Source organism: Gallinula chloropus, assembly GCF_964237585.1.
Source record: "Gallinula chloropus genome assembly, chromosome: 11".
NCBI classification, from domain to species: Eukaryota; Metazoa; Chordata; class Aves; order Gruiformes; family Rallidae; genus Gallinula; species Gallinula chloropus.
The window spans coordinates 4,131,671-4,157,057 of NC_140096.1; the positions used below are offsets into that span (position 1 = coordinate 4,131,671).

General features: G+C 48.5%; 2 protein-coding genes across 4 annotated transcripts in view; both read left to right on the top strand.

Annotated features, from left to right (window-relative positions):
- Positions 1-458: 458 nt before the first annotated feature.
- ARHGEF9 (Cdc42 guanine nucleotide exchange factor 9) overlaps positions 459-25,387 on the top strand; it is a gene marked incomplete at its 5' end in the record, with an annotated part of 119,257 nt that continues 94,328 nt past the window's right edge. For all 3 annotated transcript variants that reach the window (XM_084269024.1, XM_084269025.1, XM_084269026.1), the window contains one exon: positions 459-488. In XM_084269024.1, the coding sequence (XP_084125150.1) occupies positions 459-488 (30 nt within the window). The remainder of the gene's footprint in view (positions 489-25,387) is intronic.
- LOC311195770 (uncharacterized protein) lies at positions 15,066-15,245 on the top strand (the record flags this gene model as incomplete). Its single annotated transcript, XM_084269193.1, has 1 exon — positions 15,066-15,245. One exon carries the CDS (start codon positions 15,066-15,068, stop codon positions 15,243-15,245), a length of 180 nt encoding a protein of 59 aa, XP_084125319.1.

The window sequence follows — 25,387 nt, forward strand, 5'->3', positions numbered from 1 at the left end:
AGCGAGGAGGCAAGTGCTGGCTCTGCACCTTTGGGAGTCCCATAGTGCCGGGGTTGAGGGTGACCGGCTACCAGGAGGAGGGCAGGGGGTGCTGAGTGCCTGTGAGGAGCCCCCCCACAGCCCCAAGTTCTTGTAGGTACCCCCTCCCTTCCCCTCCCCTCGCTCCCCTCCCCTCCTGCAGAGTTTCAAAGCACGGCAAGGGAAGAAAAAGGACATCCCCCTCCCCTCAAATCCCTCGGTCTGTGACTGAAATAAATAACTACAATCCAAGGTAGTGAGGAGGCTGCTAATAACGTGCTCTTGACAGGCACGGGATTGCCGGGCTGAGGGATGTCTGACTGAAAGCTCCAGGCTAGGGTGGGGGTGGGGGGCTTCTTTTTTTTCCTGCCAGCTCTCGCCAGGCAGTAGGGATTTTTTTTTTTCCCCTCCCTGATAATAAGGACATCATCAGAAGCAAGATGCAGTGGCTAAGGGATGGATCAGGAATGGTGAGTTCAGGTAGCTATGTCTTTCTCTTTTCCTCTTATTGCAGTACTTTGACGGGGAAATAAGCCTTCGTCCTATCTCCTGACTCCTCCTTTACTCCCTGTCCTTGAAGCCATTGATCACTTTGTAGCCATTTTATAGACTCTGCATTCCCAAACTGCTGAGCAAAAGAAGAAATTAAAAGAAAGGAAGGAGGGTGTGCATGCACTGGGGCGTGGGAGGGGGGGAGCGGCGCTTGGCAGCGGCTGGGGAGGTGGGTTTCGGTAGGGTGAACTGGTGCGTTTATGGGGAGAAGCGAAGGGTTTTCCAGGAGCTCGCGTGGGGGGTGCGTGGTGTAACAGCCGGGGGAAGAGGACTGGAAGGAGAGGAGCACGGAAACGGGGATGCTGGCTGGCGGCAGCGTTACCGCCACCGGGACCTGTCAGGTCTGCCCCTTCTCTGGATGATGAGTTGCGGTGCGGGGGGAGCCTGAATTTGCTGCTGAGCGGAGCAGAGCGTCCCTGCCTTCGCTTGCATCAGACAGTGAAACACTCCTGAAGTGTAGAGGCTTCAGGAAAGCAGTTTAAACAGTGACAGAGCTGCTTAATAATAATAAAAAAAACCCCAAACGCTACGAATTTGCAGCTGCCCTCTCTGTGCCTGGAGCACAGCTCTAAGGGGCTGTATCTGCCGGGAGGGGAAGCGAGGAAGTTCCCCCACCTCAGCAAGGGTCCCTGTTTCTCATTCAGAAACTTCCCCGTGAAGAGATGTGGTTGTTACTGAGATACCCTCCCCCCCTCCGCATCTCTCCCTCCTTGTGCAGCTTTGCTTTGCAATGGCATTTCCCTCTGCTTTCCCCTCTCTGTGCTGCGCTGGGTTTTGCAGAGGTTTTTTTTGTTTCTCCCTTCCCTGGGCGGTTTCCATCCAGCGAGGAGCCTCCGGGCATCCCTGCGGGCTGGTCCCGTGGCACGGACCCACTCGGGGTGGCTGGCAGCATCGGGCCGCGCAGGCTGCTGGCGTCACCTGGCTCAGTCCCTGCATTTTGGCTCCATTGAGGGCACCTGGCAGATGTTACTGGCAGCGGGGCGATTTTGCAGCCAGCACGGAAATCACTGCCCATTCTCTACTGATGCCCAGCCGCCAGCTCCGTAACACCCTGTGCCGCTCGGTCCTGCCTTCCATCCCCTCACGATACTCACACAGACGGTTTGGCGGTTTATGCCTCCGAAGGACTCCGAAGCCGGCGTTGGAAGCGTAGTGTGGGGGTGCAGACAGCAGTCTGCAGCAGATAGCAAATTTGTTTAGGGTCCTGTTTAAGGCTCGTCTACCACCTAGCAACAGTTTGGGGGTTTTGCCGCCTCCTCCCACCCTCTGAGCATCCAGGCTTTTCCTTCCCCTGTGCCACCCCGTCCCCGCGCCTCCCCGCATGCACGCCAGCGCAGCGCTTTTCTGCTCTCCGCCGGTGTCTAAGCAACACAAATCGCCTTTCGCCTGTTTGCTGATTTACATTTCCAGAGATAACTACGCAGAAAGTGGTGATGGAGAGCTGGATGAGGCTCTCATCCTTTTTCCTTTCCTCTCGGGTGACTGCTGAGCTCTGGCGGGGAGGGGATGTGGTGCAGGGCAAACCGCTTTTCTAATTGACATAGCACAAGACTTGACACTTATCTTTCCAGCTTCCTTTCTTGCTGCGGGCAATGAGGGAGACTTTGTTATTTTGTTCCCATTAGCCTAGTCTTTGCCCTCTCTTAGAGAGAAATTACAGTGGTTGCTGAATAGCCTGTAATTTAAAATATTTTTTTTGGGGGGAAAGTGAAACTCCAGTGATTGATATTTGAAGCAGGTTCTATGTAGGCTTGTCCCCAAATTGTTCCTTCTAATAAGAAAAAAAAATGTGAGTGCTGTGGTTTGTGTATTTTCTACAGCAGTTTAACAGCCTCAGCGGTATTTGAAAATACTCCCTGTTTCGCCTGATCATCTGAAAATAAGGCTAAAAAATGATGACAAAACAACAAAGCGAAAGCAAACCAAGTAAGATAAATCCAGCAGAGATCTCTGCAGTCATTTCTGAGCCAGGAGCCAGGTTCCCCAGGGATGGGTGGCTGTGGTCCAAGGGATTCGAGAGGCGAACAGGGCTCCTGCGCCCAGAGGCGCTGGGCTGCTGGGAGCGCTCTCACGGCTGCGCTGCGAAGCCAGGGTCCTGGTGATGCTTGGTCTGTGCAAAATTCTGCTCTCTTCTTGCAAGACAAAGCATATTGGTCCAGATGTCCTGGCCAGATGCCAATGCAGATAGCTATTTTCCATCTAATGCAGATTTTGTTTGCTGTTCCCATTGGTAAGTTACTTTAATTTTTAGTACTTAAAACGTTGGCTCATGTTGGTGTATTCTGCTCAACAGCTGAGTTATTCCACACCAGAAGTAGCTGCGTTTCAGCAAGTCAGTGTGAATATTATTATCTCAGTCTACTGGCTAAAATGTGCTACAGAAATCTAAAATGGCTCAGTTTACTCCTAAGAGAAGGTTGACTGATCCATTCAGGCACATTAAGCTGCCTACCATACGGTGAAGAACCTTAGCCTTTCATCTAGATCAACACCGGACCAATTTTCCTGAGCATTGAGCCTCTATTATGGATTTTCAGCTGTCTCTTTTTTTACTCTGATATTATTCTCTGTGTCTCTACTAAAGGACAGCGGTAGGAATTTATTTTGGAAGGCATCCCTGGACTATTTTCTGCTCAGGCATTTTGGTCTAAACCTGGACTGTAGACTGATTTCTTGGAAGTTGTGCACAGCACAGATTTATCGAAAGCACTGTTTTCTGGCATTATCAGTGCTGGGTTGGGTTAAAGACTCAGACCCACTCCCCTTCATAGTTAGTCATCTCCCAGAAGCACGTCACTAATATTTACAAGTGCTCATACCTTTTGTTTGCAGGGCAGGTGGCTCTTTATTTCAAAATCAACCCCTCAAACCTAGCTATTATTCCATAATACTCAGCTGCTGGGGCTTCTTTCTTTCTCCTTTGCATGTGCAGCTCTCCGATTTTTAAACAATTAATCTTTTGCCAATTATGCTAGCATCCCATGAGGGCATTTTACATGCTTCATTGGTACGGAGTTGCTAAACTCTGCTAGTATCTGTTCCTAACCCAGAAAGATGAAACTAATTGTCATTGGTAGTGATGAGAATAAATCTACACATCTGATCAGCTTTCTAAGTATGGTGATTATTTCGTTAGGCATTCTTCACAGAGTATTGATCCGACATGATAATCAAATGCATTGATTTAAATCATGCCATAATACAGCCTTTTCTGGAGTGGTTTTTATCTGACAAGGGCAGAGTTTTTCCCCAAGCCTTTGGCTGTATTACGGGAAAGACAAGCAGGCATCTTCCTGGGTGTTCCCACATAGGGTCTAATCCCGAGTTTCACATTGTGCCTGGGAAAGTCAAAGTGAGGGCAGCCGTGAGCTTCAGTAGACACTGAGTCCCAGTCTTTGGGTTTTTACAGGCATCTAAAGCTATATTTTCATAGTATGTGTTGTTCAAATATTTCAAATCAATCTGTTGATATTTTACATTGCTGCCATAAACAGAAAGGAGGGTGTTAGAAATCATTGCAACTCCCAAGTGTGTTGGAAAGGAATTCAGTGAATAAAAGGGCCAAATACTGCGAGTGATGGAGATACTCAGGAGCAGAACCGTTCAGCACCCAAAAAACTTTCTTACATTTCTCCGTAGTAATTCTTCTCTGCTTGTCAGTCTGCAAATCATGGGATGTTTGAAGTACAAAGACTCTTTGCACTCCGTAATCCGAAAAAGCTCCAAGTGAAGTCAGGAAAAAAAGAAGAAAAGTGGGTTTGGTCTGATTTTTCTTTTTGGAAACTATGGATAAGCAAATGCAGTTGGTGATGAGAAGCCAGGCCAAGGTGGGGTGGAAAAAGGTTCTTGCAGTCTTCAGGCATTAGGGAAAAACGGAACTGAAGAGGCTCAGAGCGCCCTGTGCTCCCACAGAGATCAAAGTGAACAGAGTGCTCGGCTCAGGGCTGATAGAGCCTGTCGCAGTGGAGCACCCCAGGGAAGCTGCAGTGACCCACTGAAGGGTTGGGGTGCCCCACAGAGGATGCTGTTTGGCCTGTCATCTCCATACTCTGCAGCCTCAGCAAGGAGGGCCTTTTTCTGCAGATGAGCAGCTTAATGCAAGATGCCTACCTGTGTCATCTGTCCTAAGGAACCTGCTTTGGCAGGGGTGTTGGACCTGATGAGTGAGCTCCTTTCCAACTCCTGTGAATCTGTGGTTCTGTGATGGTTCCTGGTCATCCCAGGATCTCCTGTCGCTGGAGGTTGACGCTGGGTTGAATGAGCTGTGTGTGCACTGGTGCATTCTGTGTGCACTGCAGTGCCGTCGGGCTTCCAAAGCTCAGCCAGTCCTGCCAAAAGCATTTCTTTGTGGGATTTTTCCTACCCACAAAGTTTCTGTTGTGTTTTCTACTTTACTCCCAGTTTGAGGCTTCTTTAAACTTTCAATTCTAGCTTCCTGCTAGTGGGCTACTGGAGTGTGCAATGAACATCCAGGTGAAGAAAGAGTTGATGTTACAGTAAATGAAAGTATTTGGATAAATAGCCGATATATGCTGACAAATGCCTGGTGTCAGTCCCAAGGGTGGCTAGGAGGGGGCCTGGCTCTGTGCCCCAGTTCCTACCCCCAGATAAGGGACATGCTGATAACTACCTCCTGAGATACATCCCAATGATTCATCAGGGATGTCTGGAACACCCTTTGATGCCATTGCTTGGGGGGTACCATAGAAATATGAAGCAGCATTTGGTAGAGCATGGAGCAGGATGCGTTTGCTGGGAAATCGTGTGTGCTGTGTGGTCACAGAGTCCGTCTGTCCCTCCTGCGTTCAGGGTCTCAGTGTTTGAGCAGGGCAGGCTTTGTAAACAGCTGTGGGTTTTTAGCTGCTAAGAACCTGATTTCCTTGTATCTAGTCAAAGGGGTTTTCTTTTTTTAAACACTTCTTGAAAAATCTCTGAAATGCTTCAAGCTAACATCTTAATGTATTTATGACATTAGCTGCTTCTGCTCCAGAACGGTTGCTCTGAATCTCTTTGAGCCTGGCTGTTATTTTGAACATGACTAATTCCCTGAGTGACTAAGCTCTTAGATAATAGGAAAAATTCATCAAGTTATCTCGGTCTCCGATAGTTTCTATTGTTATGAAAAGATGTCTTATGGAAAAAAAAATTAAAAAATAAACTTTGCTATTATGTAATGTGGGCAGGGAAAGGAAAGGCAAGTATTGTGAGAGGATGGCTGGAGTATTAGATCTGGGAACCAACCCCAGGCTGTGAAATCTCTGACTTAGTCATGTAGGAGGGGGTGGGTGAGATGTAAAGTCCAGTTGCTGGTCCGGAGCCCTGATGAACTCCCACTGAACCCGAAGAGGTGTATTCACTTGCACAGGTGTTCTCTTCAGAGGGGATCCCAACTTCTGTGTCCCCAGCTCTGCCATGCTACAGAATTCCTTGGATTTAATCCCAGGTAAATTACACCGTGCCTTCTCTGCCGTGGTTGTTTCCAGGGTGCAGAGTGAAACACTCAGAACTCTGAAATGTCATGTTTCAGACAGCACACAGAGCCTCAGCTCTATCCTGGTGCATCTCCTTGTCGGCGTTGCTGCTTAACGATGCAGAAGTGCAATTTGGGCTTCTTGAAGAAGCCAACAACACACCACCAGGTTCTTCCCTGTGCCCGTTGTGTTTAACCCATGTCCTTCAGCAGGCAGGTTCATCCGTGTGATCCCGCACAGCGAGCGGCCCTTTGGCTCGCTGCAGGCACACGCTGTCACCAGCAGTCAGCAGGAGGGCAGCGCGGGGCTTTCTGGAAGGCTGTTGTGTAGCATCACAGGGGGACGGCAGCCTGTGCTGGCTCTCACGGCAAGTGATCCTGCTGAGTCGGGGGCATAGGAAATAAAAGCCTTTTGCCATTCCTTGGCCTCACTTGGAGGGGGGAAAAAAAGAAAAAAGCTATAAACTTTTTTTTTCCCTTCTTAATGCTGATATTATTGCTTATAAAAATGAGTGTTTTATGTTCTATTCATACATCTTCTGATATCCAGCTGGAATTCCTACTTCATTAGATTCTCTTGCATCATTTTCTTCATTAAAAGAGCGTCAGACTCAATAGGCTGTTCCTTCTCCTTTTTTTGGGAGGCAGAGAGGAGATGAGAAAGTGATTTATATGAGATACATCTAATTCTCTGGGTTAATTTGTGTGAAGAACACGAGACCCATGGGTCAGCTTCTTAATAAGATGTTTTTTTCTTCATTCAATATCTTGACAAGAACAAACCCAGCGAAGCCAAAGTCAACAGTGTCACAGAAGGGGTAAGAGAAGGGCTGCAAGGAACTGCGGGTGGTTTCTTCCCATCCTCATCTTTCTTGGATGAAGTAGGGCTGTGGCTGCTGCTCCCATCTGCCACAGCATTGTGGTATGACAGTAAGTCACAGGACTGTGCCTGGGTTCTGCTTTCCTAATATGTATATGGTAGATAATTTCCTGTTCCCTTGGAGTAAGATCTGGCTGACAGCAGCAGTACAAGGTTGAATAGCAAGCCCCAGAGAGTGTCCTGCATCAGGACTTTGACATTCACAAGCCTTTGTGTTCCTCCTGGCGCGCTGGGCAGGGCCTGATTTGGCTGTACCCATAAGTGGGACTCATTATGGTCTTTTTTACGGGAGAGCCCTCGTGTAGGGGAGCTGCTTGTTTGCCCTGTGCTTTTTGTGAGGTCAGTCAGTAAAGGGACAGAGCAGAATCAGTCTTCTCTGCCTTTTCCTCTGTGTTGTTTCTGACGTTGCTGTTCAGTAGGTGCCTGATGGATCACCCTATTTACATTCTGCCTGGCATCCCACTCTTGCACTGCTAATTGCTGGACCTCCGCAGGCTCAGGCAGACAAAAACGCTCTATTAGATTTGCTCTTTAACTGCGTAGGAAACGCAAGGGACCTCCCTGCCTTGTGGCAAAGCTGAAACACCCCTGGTATCCTCACAGTGAAGAGCTTTCCCTTCTCCATGTCCACACAGCTGCGTTTCTCAGGGCCCACACTGGGGATGCTGACCCTAAGGTGTAGTAAGGTCGTTTCTACTGGGTGATGATTGATTTATTTATTTTCCCCACCTTGCCCAAGCATGTGCTGAGGTGGGGATCTCAGCAAGGTAGTTTCAGGAGTGAGAGCAGGAGCGCTGGAGCTCCTGCAGGAGTGCCTGGGAGAGCAGGGGAAGGAAGGAACTTGTCTTGGTATTTTCTGCAGTTTTCGCTGTGCTTTTTTGCCCTCTTGTTTCCAGGCTCAACTGCAAGCCCAGAAGCCTGAGAAGTAAAATTAAGAAGTAAATGTCTGTGTATGATTTTAGGCACTCTCAAAAGAGAGGTTATGTAAGGTTGAAACGAACATCGGAATTGAACGGGTCACCTTTTAAACAGAATTTTCTTGGTCCCTGAAGTCTTTCTCTGTGACAGGGTAATTAGTATTACCACATCTGATTTCTGCTGGATTTGAGGGTTGGCTTTATTTTTTCCTTTTCTTCAAAATCGGGAGTCTGAGGATGCTTCTAGAGTACAGGCTGGGGAGTGGAGCAAGCGCAAAGAGAAGAGAAAGCACTTGCAACACGATTGCCAGGGGCATGAGATTTCAGTCTGTCTTAATGCTGTAAGTTCAGATAAACTTAAAAATAGAAGTTTTGTTGTTCTCCCTGCAATCCAGGCAAGCACAGTGGGTTTCCCCCCCAGACAGGCATGCTCTCTGTGCCATTTCAGCATGATTTGTGCAGTATTACAAGAGCTATGGAAACCAGTGTTACCAGAACATCGCTCCTGGTAGCACAGCCTCTGCTGGGGAAGGGCCTTGTGGTTGTGTGTGTGTGGCACGGCACGGCTGCTGAGGGCGGGGTGGCTGCAGGGATGCACTAAGCCATGCTAGGATGCAGATGACACTTGGTCAGGGTGCTCTGGAAAAAGCACCTGGGCACTTTACAAGAGAACAGTGACAAGGCTTTGGCTTTATTTCCTCCCCCTCACAGCATCACAAAGTCCTTTAATTCTTCGATGGAGGAAAGCGCAGCATGTGCCGAGATGCTGGCTCTGTTTGTAGAAGGAACCAGGGTTGGTTGATGTTTCCATATAGAATCATAGAATGGTCTGGGTTGCGAAGGGACCCCAATGATCAGAGAGTTTCAAACCCCCTGCCACAGGCAGAGCCACCAACCTTCAGGCCTGGATCTACACAAAGTTGCCCAGGGCACCAACCAACCTGGCCTTGAACACCTCCAGGGACGGGGCACATGTGGTCCAAGGCCTTGGTTAGTATCACATATGTCACTACCACCCTTCACTGTTGTTAAGACCTGTTCACGTGGAGCATGGTTAGTTTGCAGGAGGGTGGTCAGCCAGGGCTGGTGCACAGATACATCACAACCTCCCTGGCCTACCTTTGGTTGTTGTCTGACTGCTAGTATTAAATTAAATTGGTTATAAATAAAGAAATCTCTACACTGGGGACATATTTTGTTGTATATAACTTCTTGTTTTCCAAGATAAAATTAGAACTCATGAAGAATGGGAAAGAGTTCACCCACTACAGCTTACCTGAGATCTCTCTGTCTTTGTATACAGTGTGTCTGCTGAGGGTCAAGCTATGGAGGTCAATGTCACACTTCCCATCTTCTGATGAAATTGTCTCTCTTCTTTTTCATGGAATACTTAGAGCAGTTGCCCAGAGATGCTGAGGACCATCCCCAGAGACTCTGAGCTTTGTATAATGCTCTTGGCCAGTTGGTCATGCAGGTTAAGCATTGTGGCATGCTCAACCTAGAGCAGCTCCCAAAGTTCTATAAACATTGTAAAAGTGGGCTTAAAAAGGCAACTTATTCTCTTTTTCCACACTTTTAGCCTTGCTAGAACTTCACAGGTCTTTCTCTGCCCTCTTCACCATCCACTTTCTCTCCTATGTCCCTGCTTTGCAGGCTCTCAACTCAGCCTTTTCTTATGGAGTTCTTCCTCTGATTCTATTTATGCCTCACCAGCTTTTGAGATCATCACCTTATCCTTGCCCACCTCTCCTCCTTTCCCCTTTATCTTTCTGAAATTGTATTTTATATTAGTTGTGTAAATGGAACTGTTTGCTTGTCTGGCTGTGCTGTGAATTCAGTGAAGCGTGTTGTGCAGTTCATGTGGAAGGTGCTGGAGGAAGCTGCGCTTCCAGCCACCCCACCGCTTTGTTTTCTTGTTTGCCTCTCTGGTAGAGGACACTCAAGCTGCTGTGGGAGGGAAATATGTAGAGAAAGGAAATGGAAGAAGGACAAAAGAAGGAAGTTGAGGAAGTTACTGGAAGAAAGGCCAAGTTCACATGGACAGTGAGGAAGCTTTGTGTTTGAGAGATGGAGTGGGTAGGCAAGGACCAGTGGGTGAAATCAGCGCCCTGAGTCCAAGTTTTGATGGATATTCCCCTGCTTTGCATACTGCTGTGGATAAGGAATTCAGGCATTTGGGGATTTACAAAGCTTCTTGTGAAGCTAGTCCAGAAACCTAAAAAATGCTGGAGTTTCTTGGGGAAAAGATCCTGCCCTGTGCAGTGGTCCTGCAGCTTGTAGACTGGTACCTCCCTTCTGGCTGGAGAGGAGAGGAGAGGAGGACTCTGTCAGACTTACTGTGAAGTGAAAGGAGAAAGGCAACCCTCAGATGAAGAAAATCCTCATTTTGAAAAATTTAGTAAATTCTAATCCTTCTGGCCTTTAATCTCTGAAACCCTGAGCTTAATTCCAGGCTAGATTAAAAAAAATAAAATAATGATCTCATAATCTCTGATGGAGTCCATGTCTCAAACCCTTCATGGGTGCCTGTCATCGCAGGCAGCAGTCCCTGAGTGCCCTGGAGAGCAGGCTGGGAGTGGAAGAGCAGTTGACCATCTCCTGCCCACAATGTCCCCTGGGTACCATTGCTGTTCATTCCTCCCTGAGGGCAGTGTTAATTCAAAGGAAGCGTTCCCACTTCTCTCATGGTGCTGTATAGATCTGAAGTGGGTTGTGTGCTCAAAAGGGAAAACAGAACTGAACCAGTTCAGGACTGACCCTCTCCAGCAGCCCTTCTCCTCTATGCTGTGTCATTGTATCCAGACCAATACAACCACGGTTCTATGCCCACTTGGAATCACAAGCTGCCTCAGGATTTGTTTGAAACTTTCACAAATTCCCCAGAATATTTTTTTATCTCCTTTAATTGACTGATGAGCAACTTTTCCTGGCCTGGTCCTCATGCCAAGGCCCAGAGCTCAGCCCCACTGCTTCCTACAGTAGCATGAACAGCATGCACTGGGTCTGCGTTGGGGTTGGGTGGGCTTCACTTCTGCAGGTGCTGGAAGATGGAGCTGCTGTGTTAGGAAAGCATAGATGCCTCTGTGTGTCCAAGCAGCACTGGAGATCAACAATGGAGGTTCTTAATCTGCATAGGGGATTGGTGGCAGAACAGGGAGTTGGAGCTGAAGCCCTGTACTGCTGCACGCTCCTGGCTGACCCTGCCGGCTCCTGGGGAGGCTCCCTGTCAGCGGGGTGTGACACAGGACCTTTAAGTGTTCGGATCCGGAATCCTGGCTCCCCAGAGCTGTATCTGTTTAGCTGGAAGTAGCGGGTTGTGCTAATTGCTGGAGACATCCATTGGAGGGAGTCGTGGTCACATGGCTGAGCCCAAGGTATTGCGCACAAAGGCAGGAAGGCTGGGTTGCCATCCTCTGCTTCAGAGACTTGCTCAGAATTACCATATCCTAATTAGTGGCATTGTAGGCACGTTCTGATTCACCTGGGTTTTGGGAGTCCAGAACACTCCCCCTCTCTCTGTTGGTGTATGTGCAGGTTTGTGTGTGTGCATAGATGTGTATATGAGCTGTATCAGCAGGGCTCTAGCTCCTTCCTTGGATGATGTGCCCAGTGGAGAGGTGCTGAACTTCAGAACTGCTTTCTCATACAGGAGAAGCCATCCCTGACCCTGCATCACAAACTCCTGAAGGCTGCTACATGCCAGGGCATGTGCTGTGCTGTCAGGGCAGCTGGTGGTTTGTATAAGGACTGCAAATCTTTTCTTCTTTGTCCTCAGCTTAGCTCTATGCAGAAGGTTAGGCTGAGCTTTTCAGAAGGCGTTACATGAAGTTAGACTTTGTGCTGGTTTTATATAAACCCCCTGATGTGTAGGTGTTCCTTTTTCAGTGAGACTTTGCAGAGAAAGCATAGGCATGGGAAATTATATAAAGCAGCAAGTACTATTGGGAGTACACTGAATCTAATTTAAACAGAAGGTTCTGTGCAGTAAATCTCTGTGTACTGATCACTCTTGGTAGTGGTTACGTGCACAACTTTCACCTGAGCCCAATATCTGTGTCTGTATGTGGTGAAGCACCCAGTGCCCTCCTGCCTGCTCTGCTGGGGTGTTTGCTCCCAGTAGGACCTGGGGACGCTGGTGGTTGTTGCTGGAGCCTCCCAGGCTGCAGCAGCACCGCATGTCCCTCTCCCAGCCCCTCCAGCCAGGGAGGATGGCAGTGGGGTCTCCGCACCGCAGCTATCGCCCTGCGGCCCGCAGCTGCTCGTGACGCACAAGCTGTACGTGGAGAGCGGGGTAGTGGGGGACCTCCTGCTTGCAGCTGGCAGGGGGCTGGCTCCATTGCCTCTATTTATAATCTCTGCCCTCCCCTGTGCTGTGACTGGCTCAGCTCTCGCAGAATGACTGCCTGAGACCTGCCAGGCACATCTCTTGTAATGAAATCCTCTTCTTCAGCAACGGAAGTGGCTATTGAGCATGTGTGATGGCTACTGCACCTTTTTTTTCTGGATATTTCTTAGGCCTCTGCTGCTTTTACATGTCCAGTTTTATCTCCCCCTGTCTATATGCAAAAGCACAGAGGAATCTGCCTTGAAACTGTGCCGGTCGCTTCCCACCCTTGGCATTGAGAGGACCCAAACAGGACAAGGCTGTGTCTGTGGAGGTGTCTGCCAGGTCTCAGCACAGGTACAACACCTCTACAGTGCTGCTCAATCTGAGGCTGGGCTCTAAACCCAGGCTCCAGACCCAGGCTCCCTCTGCGCATCTTCCAATTGAGAGGAAAAGACTAACTGGCTGGAAAGATGCCTCTGAATCTGGGGCTGGCGTAGGCTTTGGAGAGGTGGTTGTTACTGAGACAGAAACTGGAATTTCCTGGATGTTTCTAGAAACTCAGGCTTGGGCTTTGGAAAATTGCTGGTATTGTTTTGGGAAGGGTTGGTAGCAATAATAAATACCTCACATCGATTATGTTTGTTGTTCTGAGGAGTACAAAACTGCATCAGGCAGGCTGACTGTTGTGCAAATACATACTTAGTATGAAATGTGGGCCTGGGAGCTGGTGATGGGGCAGATTCCTGATGCAGGCCCAGCCTGGTGTATATGCCAGCGGGGCAGCCAGGCTGCTGCTGGGAGGAGGCTTAAAGCAGCTTCTTGTAAATACACAGGTGAAAAATCACCTTTCACTGTCCTCCAGAATGAGAAATTCTGTGCTTGAACAGAGCAGGGGGTCTCTGTTGCTGGAGACAGCCTCTGGCTTTTAGTTACCACAGGAAAGGAAAAAGGGAGAGAGAGAGAACACCTGATTAACCTGAACTGTTTTTATTTCTAACACTGCACAAAGCAACCCACCCTCTGTGCCTGCGAACACACTGCGGCCCACGCGCTGCAAAGCCGGCCAGAAGTGAGGAGGACGGTGTGTTGGTCTTGCAGGAACCTCTGGGTCTTGGTGGAGACGAGGGAGGGAGGGCACTGTGGGTTCTCAGCCCTTGCCCACCCCAAATGCTCTCTCATTTAATGAATGGGGCTTGGGGGCAGAGAGAGGAGAAGCCAGCTCCTTTTGAGGGAGCCCCCCGGCAACCCAAATAGCAAAGGAAGAAAATTAAAACAAGCCTTGCAGTAAACATCTGGGGTTAGTGTCAGTTTGCATGGGGAGGTGGACTAGGAGCATAAGCCCACCTATCCCTTTCCCAAATGCTGGTGATGAAAAAAACCTACCTGCCCTGGAAGAATGCTGGGAGGGGAAGAAAGGCTGCCTCTCCTCAGCATGAGCTGTCCCCAGGCCTTGTCTGTTCAGGTTTAAACATTAAAATCCTCCTGAGCTGTTGTTATTTGCTGCTGGAGAACAAATTAAGTGCTGCTTGGTGCATGTTGGCCTTGTGTCTCCATGTGAATGTCGTGGGTCTGTTCGAAGGAGCAAGTTCCCTGGAAGGTGCAGATGAGCTGCCCCTGTAAGCACATTTCAGTGTGTAATGCATATTCATTGGCAACATTTCTATATTTGTCTGTAACATCGTTTGCTTTTTCCAGCTGAGCACATCCGTGTGTGTGTGTGTGTGATGCCTCACTCAGGTAACCACTGGTGTTCTGGGGTCTAAGAATGAGGTTGGGGATAGCAAGTGGCACCTGGACCACAACCCCTGAGTGTGTATGTGAATTTAATGTAGGAATGGGCTTTTCTGGGTGCTGTAGAAGGAGTAAACATCCCCCATCCTCCCCCCTGCTTTTCATACTTCTCTGTGTATGGCATCAGAATTCAGTTTAACTCTAACATGGAGAAAGCCAGTGCAGCGCTGAGGAGAGGCTCTGCACAGGTCTGTGATGGGATGCTGTGCGTGGTATTGTACAGAGCTAAAAAGTGATTCCCCCTACAAAATCCCCACTGCACAGGCTCACAGTGCATTTCCAAGCTACCAAGGGTTGCCTTTCCGTTATTTTGGCTGCTCTCCTTCCCCTCTCGGTCTCCTGCTCCCCTACCTGGTCTGAGCAGGCTCCTAGCAGCACCGGCTCTTTTTTGCTGGCGTTTAATATTTTCCACGGGAGGCTCAGCGCAGGCGGTGCCGACGGGGCAGACGTGTCCCCGCCGTACAGACAGGCGGTGAGGGACCGGAGCTGCGTTGCACGGAAAGCCCGGATTCGCCTTCCTGGAGCTCAGCATCGGCATCCCACCGCCACCCCGGCTTCCTGGCCCCCCGCACGGCTCTGTTTTCCTGAACTGCCGCAAAAGTCGAGGGGAAAAACATGCCTGCGTGGTGCTCCCTGTCACGACGGGCGGAAGACTCGCGTATTTATGGAGCGACCGCTTCCTTTTGCGTTTGACTGACAGCCAGGATCCCTTCGCTGCCTGGTCACTGGAGCTGATTAGTATGCGAAAGGGTCCGCCTCGCACCGAGAGATGCAGCCGCAGCAGCTTGCAGAGCTGTCACACTCACCCAGGCTTCTTATCTGCACTGGCTTGACGAATTAAAAAGCAAGCCAGCCAGCAAGAGAGAGACCGGGAGAGAGAGGGGGGAAGAGAGAGAGAGAGAGAAGCTTGCAGACAGCGCTCGCTTTCTTTTCCTAAAGGAAGGATTTTGCATCTTAAGTGCTCACTGGTTGTGATGATGCTTCACTTAGCGGGCTCCAGCGTGAGCTAGAGACAGCAGATAGGGGATAAACTCAAAGCAGACCACAAAGCATTACGAACAAAATCAAAACCAGGAACAGTTTTCTCCTCTATTCTAGCATGGTGGATGTATGGACAGTCTTACAGAGCAGAGGTTGACTTCTCCAAATCTACCAGCCCCACATCTTGAACACTACAGTGTTCTGCATTGCACCATGACCTTGGATGTTCAAACGGTGGTCGTTTTTGCAGTGATTGTGGTGCTATTGCTTGTGAATGTCATACTCATGTTCTTCTTGGGCACTCGTTAAATGGATTTTTTCTCCTGAGCTGTTGGGGGCTACTACTACCACTAGCAATTCAACAAGAGAGCAAGAGCGAGAGAGAGAGAGAGAGAAAGGCGCGAGAGAGAGAGAGAAAGAGAGAGAGAGAGATTTCTTACTGAGGGGGGAAACGCGTTGAGCTTCAACATGGCCTCGCTGTGATATGTATGACGTTGGTATATTATCTCTCCCTAAATCTTTTGTCATGTCTTGTCTTTTAAGTATGCCTGTAAGTGTAGCTGCTTTTGCCTGGGTTTTAAATGTGATAACTAATAGTAATCCATTCATATATCGTTCGGTGCCGGCGAGATAGAGCTATACATATTTAGTTAGAAGCAGAGTGCAAATATGTGTCTGTGGTAAGCACTGGCTGTGTTCTTTTGCTTCCTTTAAAATAAGAGGCTCACGCTGTTAATAAGTCATTTTGTGTGAAATTTCTAGCAAGCAGTTAATGTGCGATGGCTGTGAGAGTAACCATGTAGCTGCCAGGTGAGAGGTGGTGGTGTGTGCAATTGAATTGAGCTCCGGACATTTTAAGGGGGGGTTGAGAAATCCTATTAAAGGATTAAATCTTTGCTAAAATAACGTTCAACCACAAGGAAAAAAAATGGGGGGTGGGAGGGAGAAGAAAAATTCTACTTTATTTATCTGTGTTGCATTGCTGATCTGACTCCTTTTCTCAATATTCACCCCCAAAACCTCCAAATTCTACATCCACGCTGCTGTAGCTTAGCTCCTTTCTTTAAAGATCTGAGAGGGATGGGAACATAACCTTGCTGGGGTCTTTTTTTTTTCTGTTTGTATGTGGTTTCTATCTCTGCAAATGGGGAAGGAGGGATCAAAGAGAAAAAGGGGAATGCATGCTTTGTTTTTCTTTGCTAAAGCAACAGATATGGAGGGGTTTGGTTTTGCTTTGATTTCTCTAGGAATTTTATTTTAGCTTTTCTTCCGTGTGTGTATTTTTATATATATATAATTATTTTGTAATATATGTAAGAAAAATCTTTGCCCCCCTCAAAGATAACAAGATTTTGAGATGAGTTGTTTTTCGTGACTTTATTTACATTGATTTTCTTGAAAATGAAGTGCTAAGTTGTGTATTACAGGCTTGTTGAAAAGGCGTCCAGTTGTTAGAGGTCCTTCTGTTGAAAGATGTCTAGACCAAAATTGCAATGTTTACAGCTTGGAAGCAGAGCTGGCTGGGGGGCTTGAGTGTCACTGCCTGAAGTTTGGAGAGAATGTGAAGGGAATGTCTGAAAAGAGTGATGCCTTTTCCTCTTGAAAATATGTCTTGTACTGGGTTGCTGTTAGAAATCTGAAGGATTTTTAAAAATAGAATATTTTCCCCTCTGGAAAAATCAGAATTGCTCAAACCAAAAATAATCACAGATAGAAAATGTTGGCATCTCTTGCTAATGTTCCTTGGAATTGTATTGCCTTGGTAATTTAACCAGTTTGTGCTGATTCCAGCTGTCTGGTGTTTATCTGGGTCCTCTGCTAATCAGGCAAAAAATACAATAATGGTGTAACTGATTCCTAAAGGCACAACTGGAGCTTCTGGGGGGGACAGGTATTTCCATGGCAGGGTCTGTGTGCTGCAAGTTAAATGCATAGCTGGGCTCAGGAGCTGATCTCATTTTGGCTGGTGGCATGCTTGGAGAGCGAGTTAAATCCTGCGAATCGGGCACTTTCAGATTGGCTTTTGATATAAATAAAAGAGAAAAAAAAATTTTCCCCAAGTCCAAGAGACAATTCTGCAGTTGTCCCCAAAGCTGGCAAAAAGTGTCTGGTGGCAGTAACCCATTTGAATGGATGGCAAAGCCAAGACCTGGTGATACAAGCCCAGCGAAGATGCTCGGGTGCCTGCTGGCTCCGTTTCCCCCTCTTCACTTGTAGCTACCTGTGCAGGAGGTACTGGCTTCACTTTGTAGGGGACTCAAGTCAGCCTTCTTTTTATTAAAAATAATCAGAAGAAATATAAATTTGGTGCTGTGGATGGTTTGGGTTGTTAAACAGCTCAAATTTGCATTATTGTCTTGTTAGCTAGCATGTCATTAGTTTTATAGGTTGCAGAATCTCCTGGAAATGTAATAAATAAGTGAAGATCGCTGTGGAAAGGGAATCAAACAGCAGCCAAAATCATCCTTTCGGTGAACCAGTTTTAAGCAACGTAGAGATTTGGAGAAGTAAGGGTGAAAAATGAGAAACCAAAGCAAGCCAGCAAGTTCAAAATGAGATGCAACCGTGTCTGAATGTTTAGTTTCCTCATGGTTAGCTCTCGGGGTGTGAGGGTTTGCCTCTCAGTAAGATTGCTGCAAGGAACACTCGGTACCTAACGCGGTTTCCCGGTGTGCGCACAGCGTGTTCCCTGATCCGGAGCTTGTACTTCTTGGTGCTGTTTGGGAGGTGTCTGTGTACACCACGGTGTGTGTTACCCCTGTGTCCCATTCCTAATTCCCCTTCTGGTTCCATCGGTGGAGTTGTGTGGTTCGGTGGCATCTCTGGCTGGTGGGGTGCACGGAGAGGATGAGGGCATCATGCCCGCTCAGCTACTGGGAGAATGAGCACTGGGAGCCTATTTTTTTCCATCACAGGATGTGCTTGAGAGAAGGAATGTAATTTTATTACCCCTTTCCTGCCTGTTGCTCTCCTGAAGGCTGGGCGAGTCAGAGCAATCAGGTTTACACCGAGCATTATGAGCCTCAAAGTTGGGAGCAGGAAACTTTGTTATTGTAGCCACACTGTTTCTGTTGGACTTTTTTTGGGGGGAGAGAGGCAATAAGCTGAAAAAAATGAGTCAGGGCTGGGGTTTCTGCTTGGGTGGTGTAATCCCCATTTCCCACTCCGAGTCCTGAGTAGGCCCCTTTTCAAACAGGCTTCGAGACACCTGCCCTGGCCCCGTTTTTGTAGCTTTGCACCTGCAGATTGTGTTTTCCAAGCCCTTGGTGGTGCCTGGAACTGCCTGGTTTGCAGGAGCAATTAGCTAGTTAACTCCATCGTGCCAGACTTGTCAGGAGCAGCTCAATCCGTGCCAGTCTGCAATAGCAGCTTTTTGGGGTGACAGCGTTCCTAGTCGCTCACAGTAGACTCTCTGTACTTACAAGTGACTGTGGTGGCAAAATTTGGGGTGTAAGTTGTGTGCTGTGAAGTGTCTATATGTAGGGGAGCTTTCCTTCTCCATAAGCTCTGTGGGATGATTCGGTTCATGGTGGTGCTGGTTGCAGTTGGGTGCCTGGGGTAATTTGGCCCCTAACTCTCCCCCCATTTCTGGACATTGAGTTCTTCATGTTTGTGGGGATGCTCAAGCCCAGGGACAGGGAAAAAGGGATCATACCTTAAATAAATCAAAGCCCTGACCCTCTGGAAAATACAGCCCCAAAGAAAAAAATATTAATTTGTATGCAAATAACATAATTATAATGCATAAAATCTCTTTCAGTGATTGCTCCTGTGTATTTGCTAAGGCTGGGTGATGGGAGACCTGCCTTGCTGTTTGTCTGCTTAAGCAGGATTCAATGTTATTTGCCACAGGATTCATGAAAATGCCTCTGACTGTATCATAGCAACCCTGTTTCACACAGTCCATAAAAAGTCCATTCCTCCTGAGCGACAATCGGCAGTCTTAAAGATTGAGACACCCTTCTCCCCAGGGGAAAAGGGTCCATTTCCCCTTCTTTGGATGCTTCTGAAAAAACGTGTGTGTCAGGACCATCCCTGCCAGTCCTGCCTTTGCTGTGATTTTAATGCTCTTTCTTTAAGGCTAATAAGAGGGCTTCCTTGCCTTTTGTTAAAGGCTTCCTCCCCCCACCCTGGCTATTTCCCACCTCTGTTTTAAACCTCACATGACAACTTGAAAGGGGGACGGGACAGCTCAGAGGTCTCTGACGTGATGGCTCTTTTCTGTCCTGCCATTTGGATTCTCCCCCCGGATGGCAGCAGCGCCGCGCTTGCTTACGCTTTGTAGTGAATGAAGATCTGCCCAGATTCGAGCCCTTCTGTGGGAATGCAGAGGTGCTTTCCTCTCCCGTAGATGAATGTTATTTAAGAGCTGCATGTTCACCTGACTCCTGCCCCCGTCTGTTTGCATAATGTGGTTATATTTCTTTTTGGATCAGGTATTCAGTACACAGCCCAACTGCTGTATATAATGTCTGAAGGAAAATTGCCAAAATTCCGTGTAAGTTTGGTTTGGCTTAATTTGTGACTAGAACCCCTCTTCTGTACTGTTAATTTCATTTGGTTGTCAGTCTTTGATTTCTGTGTTTAACGGATGCTGGTTGGGATGGGAGAACTGGTGCTCCTTGTGTACAGTGCTTGCCTGCATGTCTGTATGTAGTGTGCCTGTATTGCATCTCTGTGCTGTGTGCTGTTAATAGTGCATCTGTTGGGGGGGGGGAGGTGTCTATATTTTACATTTACAGTGTGTATCTTTCTTGCCCAGGTGTGATGATTCTGTTCAGTGTGTATCTCCCAGGGAAACGTTGTGAGAGCTATCTTGATAAAACGCAGGGATTTGGCTCTCCTATGTGGAAGCTCCAATGGTCAGAAGTTAGGAAGCTGGAGGAAAACTCTGTGATGTTAATTGTGCAATACTTGTCTCGTGGTGAGGAGGAGGTTTGCTCAGGGTGGTGGCAGAGGACAGTTCTGCTGGGTCCTGGGCTTGCCACTGATTTACTCTATGGTCTTGGGCATGTTCCTTCAGCACCTTGTGACTCCTCTTTCCCAGCTGGAGAAGAGGACCATCACCCATTCCCGAGGTGTAGCCGAGATGGGTCAGCCCCTGTTTCTTCCCCTTCTGCAGGGTCTCGAGGCTGCAAAGCACAGTTGGTCTGGTGGGGTGGCCAGGGTAGAGCGGCGCGGGGGGACAATGTGTGTGTGTGTCCACGTTGGCCTAACCGTGCGTAGCTGGATTCTGCCTGCTGCAACCGTTGCAGACGGCAAGCTGTGGTGATTTATGCTTCCCACTAAAAATAGATGCTCCTGGAGGAAGAGCTGCTGGAGGAACCGTGATTTTTTTTATTATTATTATTTTATTGGATATGTTTGAATTTCTTTCCTGAGTGGAAATGAATCTTAATCTGAAAGAGCCCACAGATGGCCAAGCTGTCTTTACCCCTGCTGTCCTCTTCACCAGCAAAGGACTATGCAGCCTCAACTGCTTATTTCACGGTTTTGTAGGGTATTACTCCTGCATTGTCAGAACCATGCTGATGGTATGTTCACCAGGAAGTCTGAGCTCAGGGCAAGAAGCGCTCAGAGCTCTCCTGTTGATCAACGTGATGGGCAGGCCTACATGCTTTGCCACCTGAATTAGAGAGCTGTAGGGGGTGAAGGAGCACCCTTGTGAAGGTATTTAAAGAATTGGGTCTGGATTTCAACTGACTGGTCTGTTCACACAGAAAATTTCTTAGAGTGTGCTACCCTGAGGAGCTTCCTCTGCTCCCATCACAGAGCCAGGGAAACTGAGGCACATGGTGGTCAGACAGCTGTGCGTGCTGGGCTGGGTGTTAGTGGCACTGGAGGAGCAAAGCTCGGCACCCGTTGGTCACTCTGCCTGCATATGGCTGTGCCGCCTCCTCTTGATCTGCGGAGAAGTGGGGTAGGCAGGCGTGCTGCTGGGTTTCTGGCTGGTACGTTTTCATCTGAACCTTGCTGCTTGGAAGTGTTGGAGGGACAGTTTTGTGCACTGTGGGGTGGAGGATTGCTTTTTGGGGATTGCGGAGCTCCTAGTGTGGCAGGCTCTGGGAGCAGAAAAGTCTGTCTGTGCCTGTGTGGAAGGTCCCATGTGGCTTAGTGCCTGCCCCTTCTTCTGCATCAGCTGAGACATGCATGCCATAACGTATAGACTGCTGGCAACAATTGTGTTTCTATTTTAGGCAGCGTCTCGGGCTAAGTAAAGCAGGGGCTACACAGCAAGCTCTGTGCTCTTGTGTGAGTCTCCGAGGGACGAGCTGTGTCTCTAGCCCTGTTGCCTTCCTCTGGGACCTGGCCAGGACTTGGAAGGCAGACAGCTGTAGCCCCAGGGGTGCCCGCAGGAGAGCAGGCAGCCCTGCCGTGGCATCGTCCTACTGCCACAGCGTGGGGTAGGGTAGCTGTCGGGCAGCCTGTCCCTTCTTTTAACACCAAGTTAATTTCTAGGTCGTTTATCATTATCAGATTATCTTACTGCCCCACCATGAGCACGGCAGCTGTGTACTCTGGCATCCTTTCCTTCTCCCTCTGTTGCTGCAGGGAGCTCTGTTTTTTTGCTGTGGGAACAGTGAGGGACTGTAGATGAAGAGGTCTTTCCCACTCTGTTTCTGGTGGGGAAAGCAGTGTGTCCAACTATCCTATTGCCTCTCCAGAGCATGCCCTCTGTCCCCAGATCTGCCTCCTGTGGTGACCTTTGCAGAACATGTCCTGCCTGGAAGGCTGAGGAATAGCTGTCACCAGGATGGCAGCACAGGCAGGGATGTACCCGAGCATCCTGGAGGTGCTCCGTGCCGCCAGAGAAACAACTTGGGCTCACCAGCCATCAAGTCAAATTCTCTGGATGTTTGCAGCTGCTCCCCTCTACTCAGATATTTACCCTGAGCTCTCTGTTTCGGAAGGGTTAAGCTCCTGGTCCTGGTTCTTGGGGCTGTGAGGGAGCTCAGAGCTTGTGGCTGCTGGTGCAGCTCACGCTCGCAAGATGCCGGGAGAGGAATCAGCAGAACTATGAGGATTTTGAGAGTAGCAAAGATCCTGATTGTGTAGGGGCTGTTTCTTATTGATGCAAAAATGCAAAATGGCCTCAGCTACACAAATCCAAATTTGAAGCACCCTAAGGATCAGTCTTTTACCCCAATAAGCAGTGGGCTAATTTGCTGGGTGTATCTGTAGAAAAGTTTTGTCAAGTAAAACCGTTCCATTTGAATAAAAAAAGCATCAGGCTCTTGCTGGCATTCTCAGGGAACAGATTTTTCCCAGGCATTTCTATGGAGCTCATTCCCTGTGCTGTCTGTGCCGCTTCCACTCTCCTGTATTGTATTCAGTACATCTGAGAAGGTTTTCTTAATAGGTTGTGCGCTGAAGTTTCTGTTCTGATATCAAATTTAGGGAAGGTTTGTTATCTGAAATCCTTTCTTCCTGGCTTGATAAGGTGCTGATTAATTTTATGCAACTCTCTTTCCTTATCTAGTTGAGCTTCAGTCAGTTTTAGTGTAATCTCAGGAAAGCGTGATCAATCTTTAATGTTTGTTTTTAAGGTTTATTCCAAAGCCTTTTAGGCGTGCTGGATGTTTGGCCTTTTGTGGAGTTCTCTGAGAATTAAGTTAAAAAATCACAATTGTAGCACAGTTTTGTGAAGTTTCTGTAAAACAAGAGCGAGCATCCTTTAAATGGTAGGTGACTGATGTAGTTTTAGGTATTAAATGGGAATTTTATTATGCCTGTGTCACATGTGTGAAGCTGGGTGTGTAAAGCAGCGTGCTGACTGTGCTTGTCAATGGGAAGGTGCATGTGTGTGTACTTACATGGTACAGGGGTGCAGGGGAGGGACTCCATAGTAAGGTGAGGAGGCTTGAGGCAGCTTGGTGTATCTCTGCTGTATACCATCGAGAAGGGCTGGGCTGGAGGCACGGGCCCTCTGCTTCTGCTGAAATGCACAGGCAGGAGATGGAGATGGGACAAGGAAGATGGTTGTGTCTGTTCGATGTAACCACCTCCCTTTCAACAAGGAGAGTGTCTCCTGGGCCGCAGTGTGTTTGTGGGCAGCTTGCTATGAGCAGGGACAGCCATGCTGGGGTGCTGAGGAAACGCTGCCCTCATCGGCGGGGAGCATCTGCCTTGATTTTGTGATCAGGGGTTGACATCTGGATAGATTTTCAGTCTCTGGTCCAAGGTAGACGAATCTCTCATCCGATGCCCAGCAGCAGATCGATCCCATCTCCTGGATGCTGAGGGTTTTGCAGAAGCCTCTCAAAGTCTCTCCTAAAGAATTAAAAGTACCAAGCGAAGAAACTGAACCTCATGGACCTGCAGGCTGGGAACAAATTTGCTTAAGGCTAACGGGCTGCCTTGCAATTACAGAGTCTTCAACCAGGAGGAGCCTGGCTGCTTTGGTGCATGCCCGGAGCTGGGGAAGTGCATCTGCAGGCTGTAACGGGATCAAGACCCTAGATTTATGGAATTTGGAAAGCACTGGCTGTGCTCCCTGGCTGCACCCAGCACCCTGCTGCAGCAGTGGGTGCTGAGGAGATGGGATGACACACTGTCACAAAAGCCATTTTTCCAGCTCTGTTTTAAGCTCAGTATGAGACTGTGCCTAGTCCCCAGAGCCCAGGCTTGGCTGGAGGTTGTAGGCAGCATGTTCCCGGTGCTTCCTATTTTGCCATCTCCCCCCGTAGCTTCCCGGTTTCTTTTCTCCTCCTACGCTCTCTGCGTTAAACAGTTGCTGTGTTTTGCCCCAGAAAATGGTGATGGTTTAATCTCTCTCCAGTGTGTTTTTAGAACAGATGCCAGGCTGTCCCTCCCTCTCATCCTCGCACATGGCAACGTGTGCGTGTGTGCATGTGTGTGCAGGCATTTGTGCCTCTTTGGGTCACTTGCTTTTTACCTGCACGGGGTTGCATACAGATTAAAACACATGTGCATATGTTTTCCTTCCCAGATATATATTTTGGAAAGTATGAGTCAGCAGCAGGCAAGAACATATTACATAATCTCTGGGAGTGAAGAAAACCTTGCAATTTATTAGGAGGCAGGCTTTCTGCAAGCAGCATTTTCTACCATCGTTTTGTTACAGCACCTCGGCGTGTGCCTCTGGGTCAAGTGGCCTTATTTCCACCATGCACAGTGGTGTCCGATGCAGAAATGTAGTCCCAGCAGCCTTAGGTTTTGTTATATTTTTAAACCCCACGGTAACAATAGCAGAGTCTCAGGGCTGTGATGATGATAACGACTCTTCTCTTCTTCCTTAACATGTTTTCCTGCAGAGACTCTGCGATTTTCCTTTTTGGTCCCCCCCCACTCCCCACCTCCTGCTGTTTTCTATAAAATCTCAGCGCTGAGCGAAATTGCACATGAGTGCAGCTGGAAATAAACGCTGCCCCCTCCGCCTCCCCTCTGCTCGCGGCCACCCACCTCCACCGCCTACACCCAAATGGGAGAGTGAAGTCAACATCCACTTTTAGCCCTTGTCTCCTGCTCTTGCACAGCTCTCCCCATGAGCTCGTTTCCAACACCTCGCAGTGGCTGTGCTCGCTGTACGCACAGAGGGTGAAATGCAGAGGGGACTGAACGTGGTTCTAATGGCTCCTGCAGCCATAGGAGAACTTGTCTGGTCCTGTGGTGCTCGTGCTATGCTATGTCTGAACCTAAGGGGATGAGTGAGGATGTGCAGTTTTCTTCTTGCTCACTAAGTGCTCAGGGAGGGGAGAGTGTAATGAATTATGGAGAGACTGAGGAGCACAAACGAAAAAGCAAGTGAGATGGATCTGCTCAGGTCAGCCAGTGGTACCATCAGGGGGTCGAATCCCACATCCTGGGCTTGGAGGGGTGTTGTGAGTCGCAGCACACGTGGGGGGACAAAGTGGTGGGGCACCCAGCAGGGCGCAGTGGTTGGGTGCTCTTGCCCTCTTGACAGCACCGTAGCTCAGTTTCTCCATCTCTAATGCCAGACTTGGTTCCAGGCTGTTCAGTCGAATCCCTGCGTGTCTGAAGGATGCTTCGAAAGCCCAGGACAGGAACAGGCACTGGCAGAGTTAAAGGAAATAAAGGGAAGGACTCTGTGTGTTTATTTTTAATTTGCTCAGTAAAAGCGAAGGGGTTTGAACTGCTTTCATCTCCCAGGGCACTGCAAATACTTCCGCTGTGGCTAAGCTAGTGGTTGCCTTTCAAGCAAAGGGAAAGCTCTGTTGTGGTTTTAAAATATCAAAGCCTTCCCAAGGAGGCAGTAAATTGCCATGCTGGCTGAAACCAGGAGTGCAAGTAGCTCCGTGCCCTGTCTGGGACAGTGTCTGAGAGATGTGCTGTAGAGAAAATTGAGAGAGACACAATAATTGATGGTGACGGAATAACCTGTTTATCCAGAGCACTCTGTCTTCACCCCCATTAGCTCACAGGTTTCTGATGCTGGGAGACAAGAGAATTTAAATCTTGTGGATTTTTAA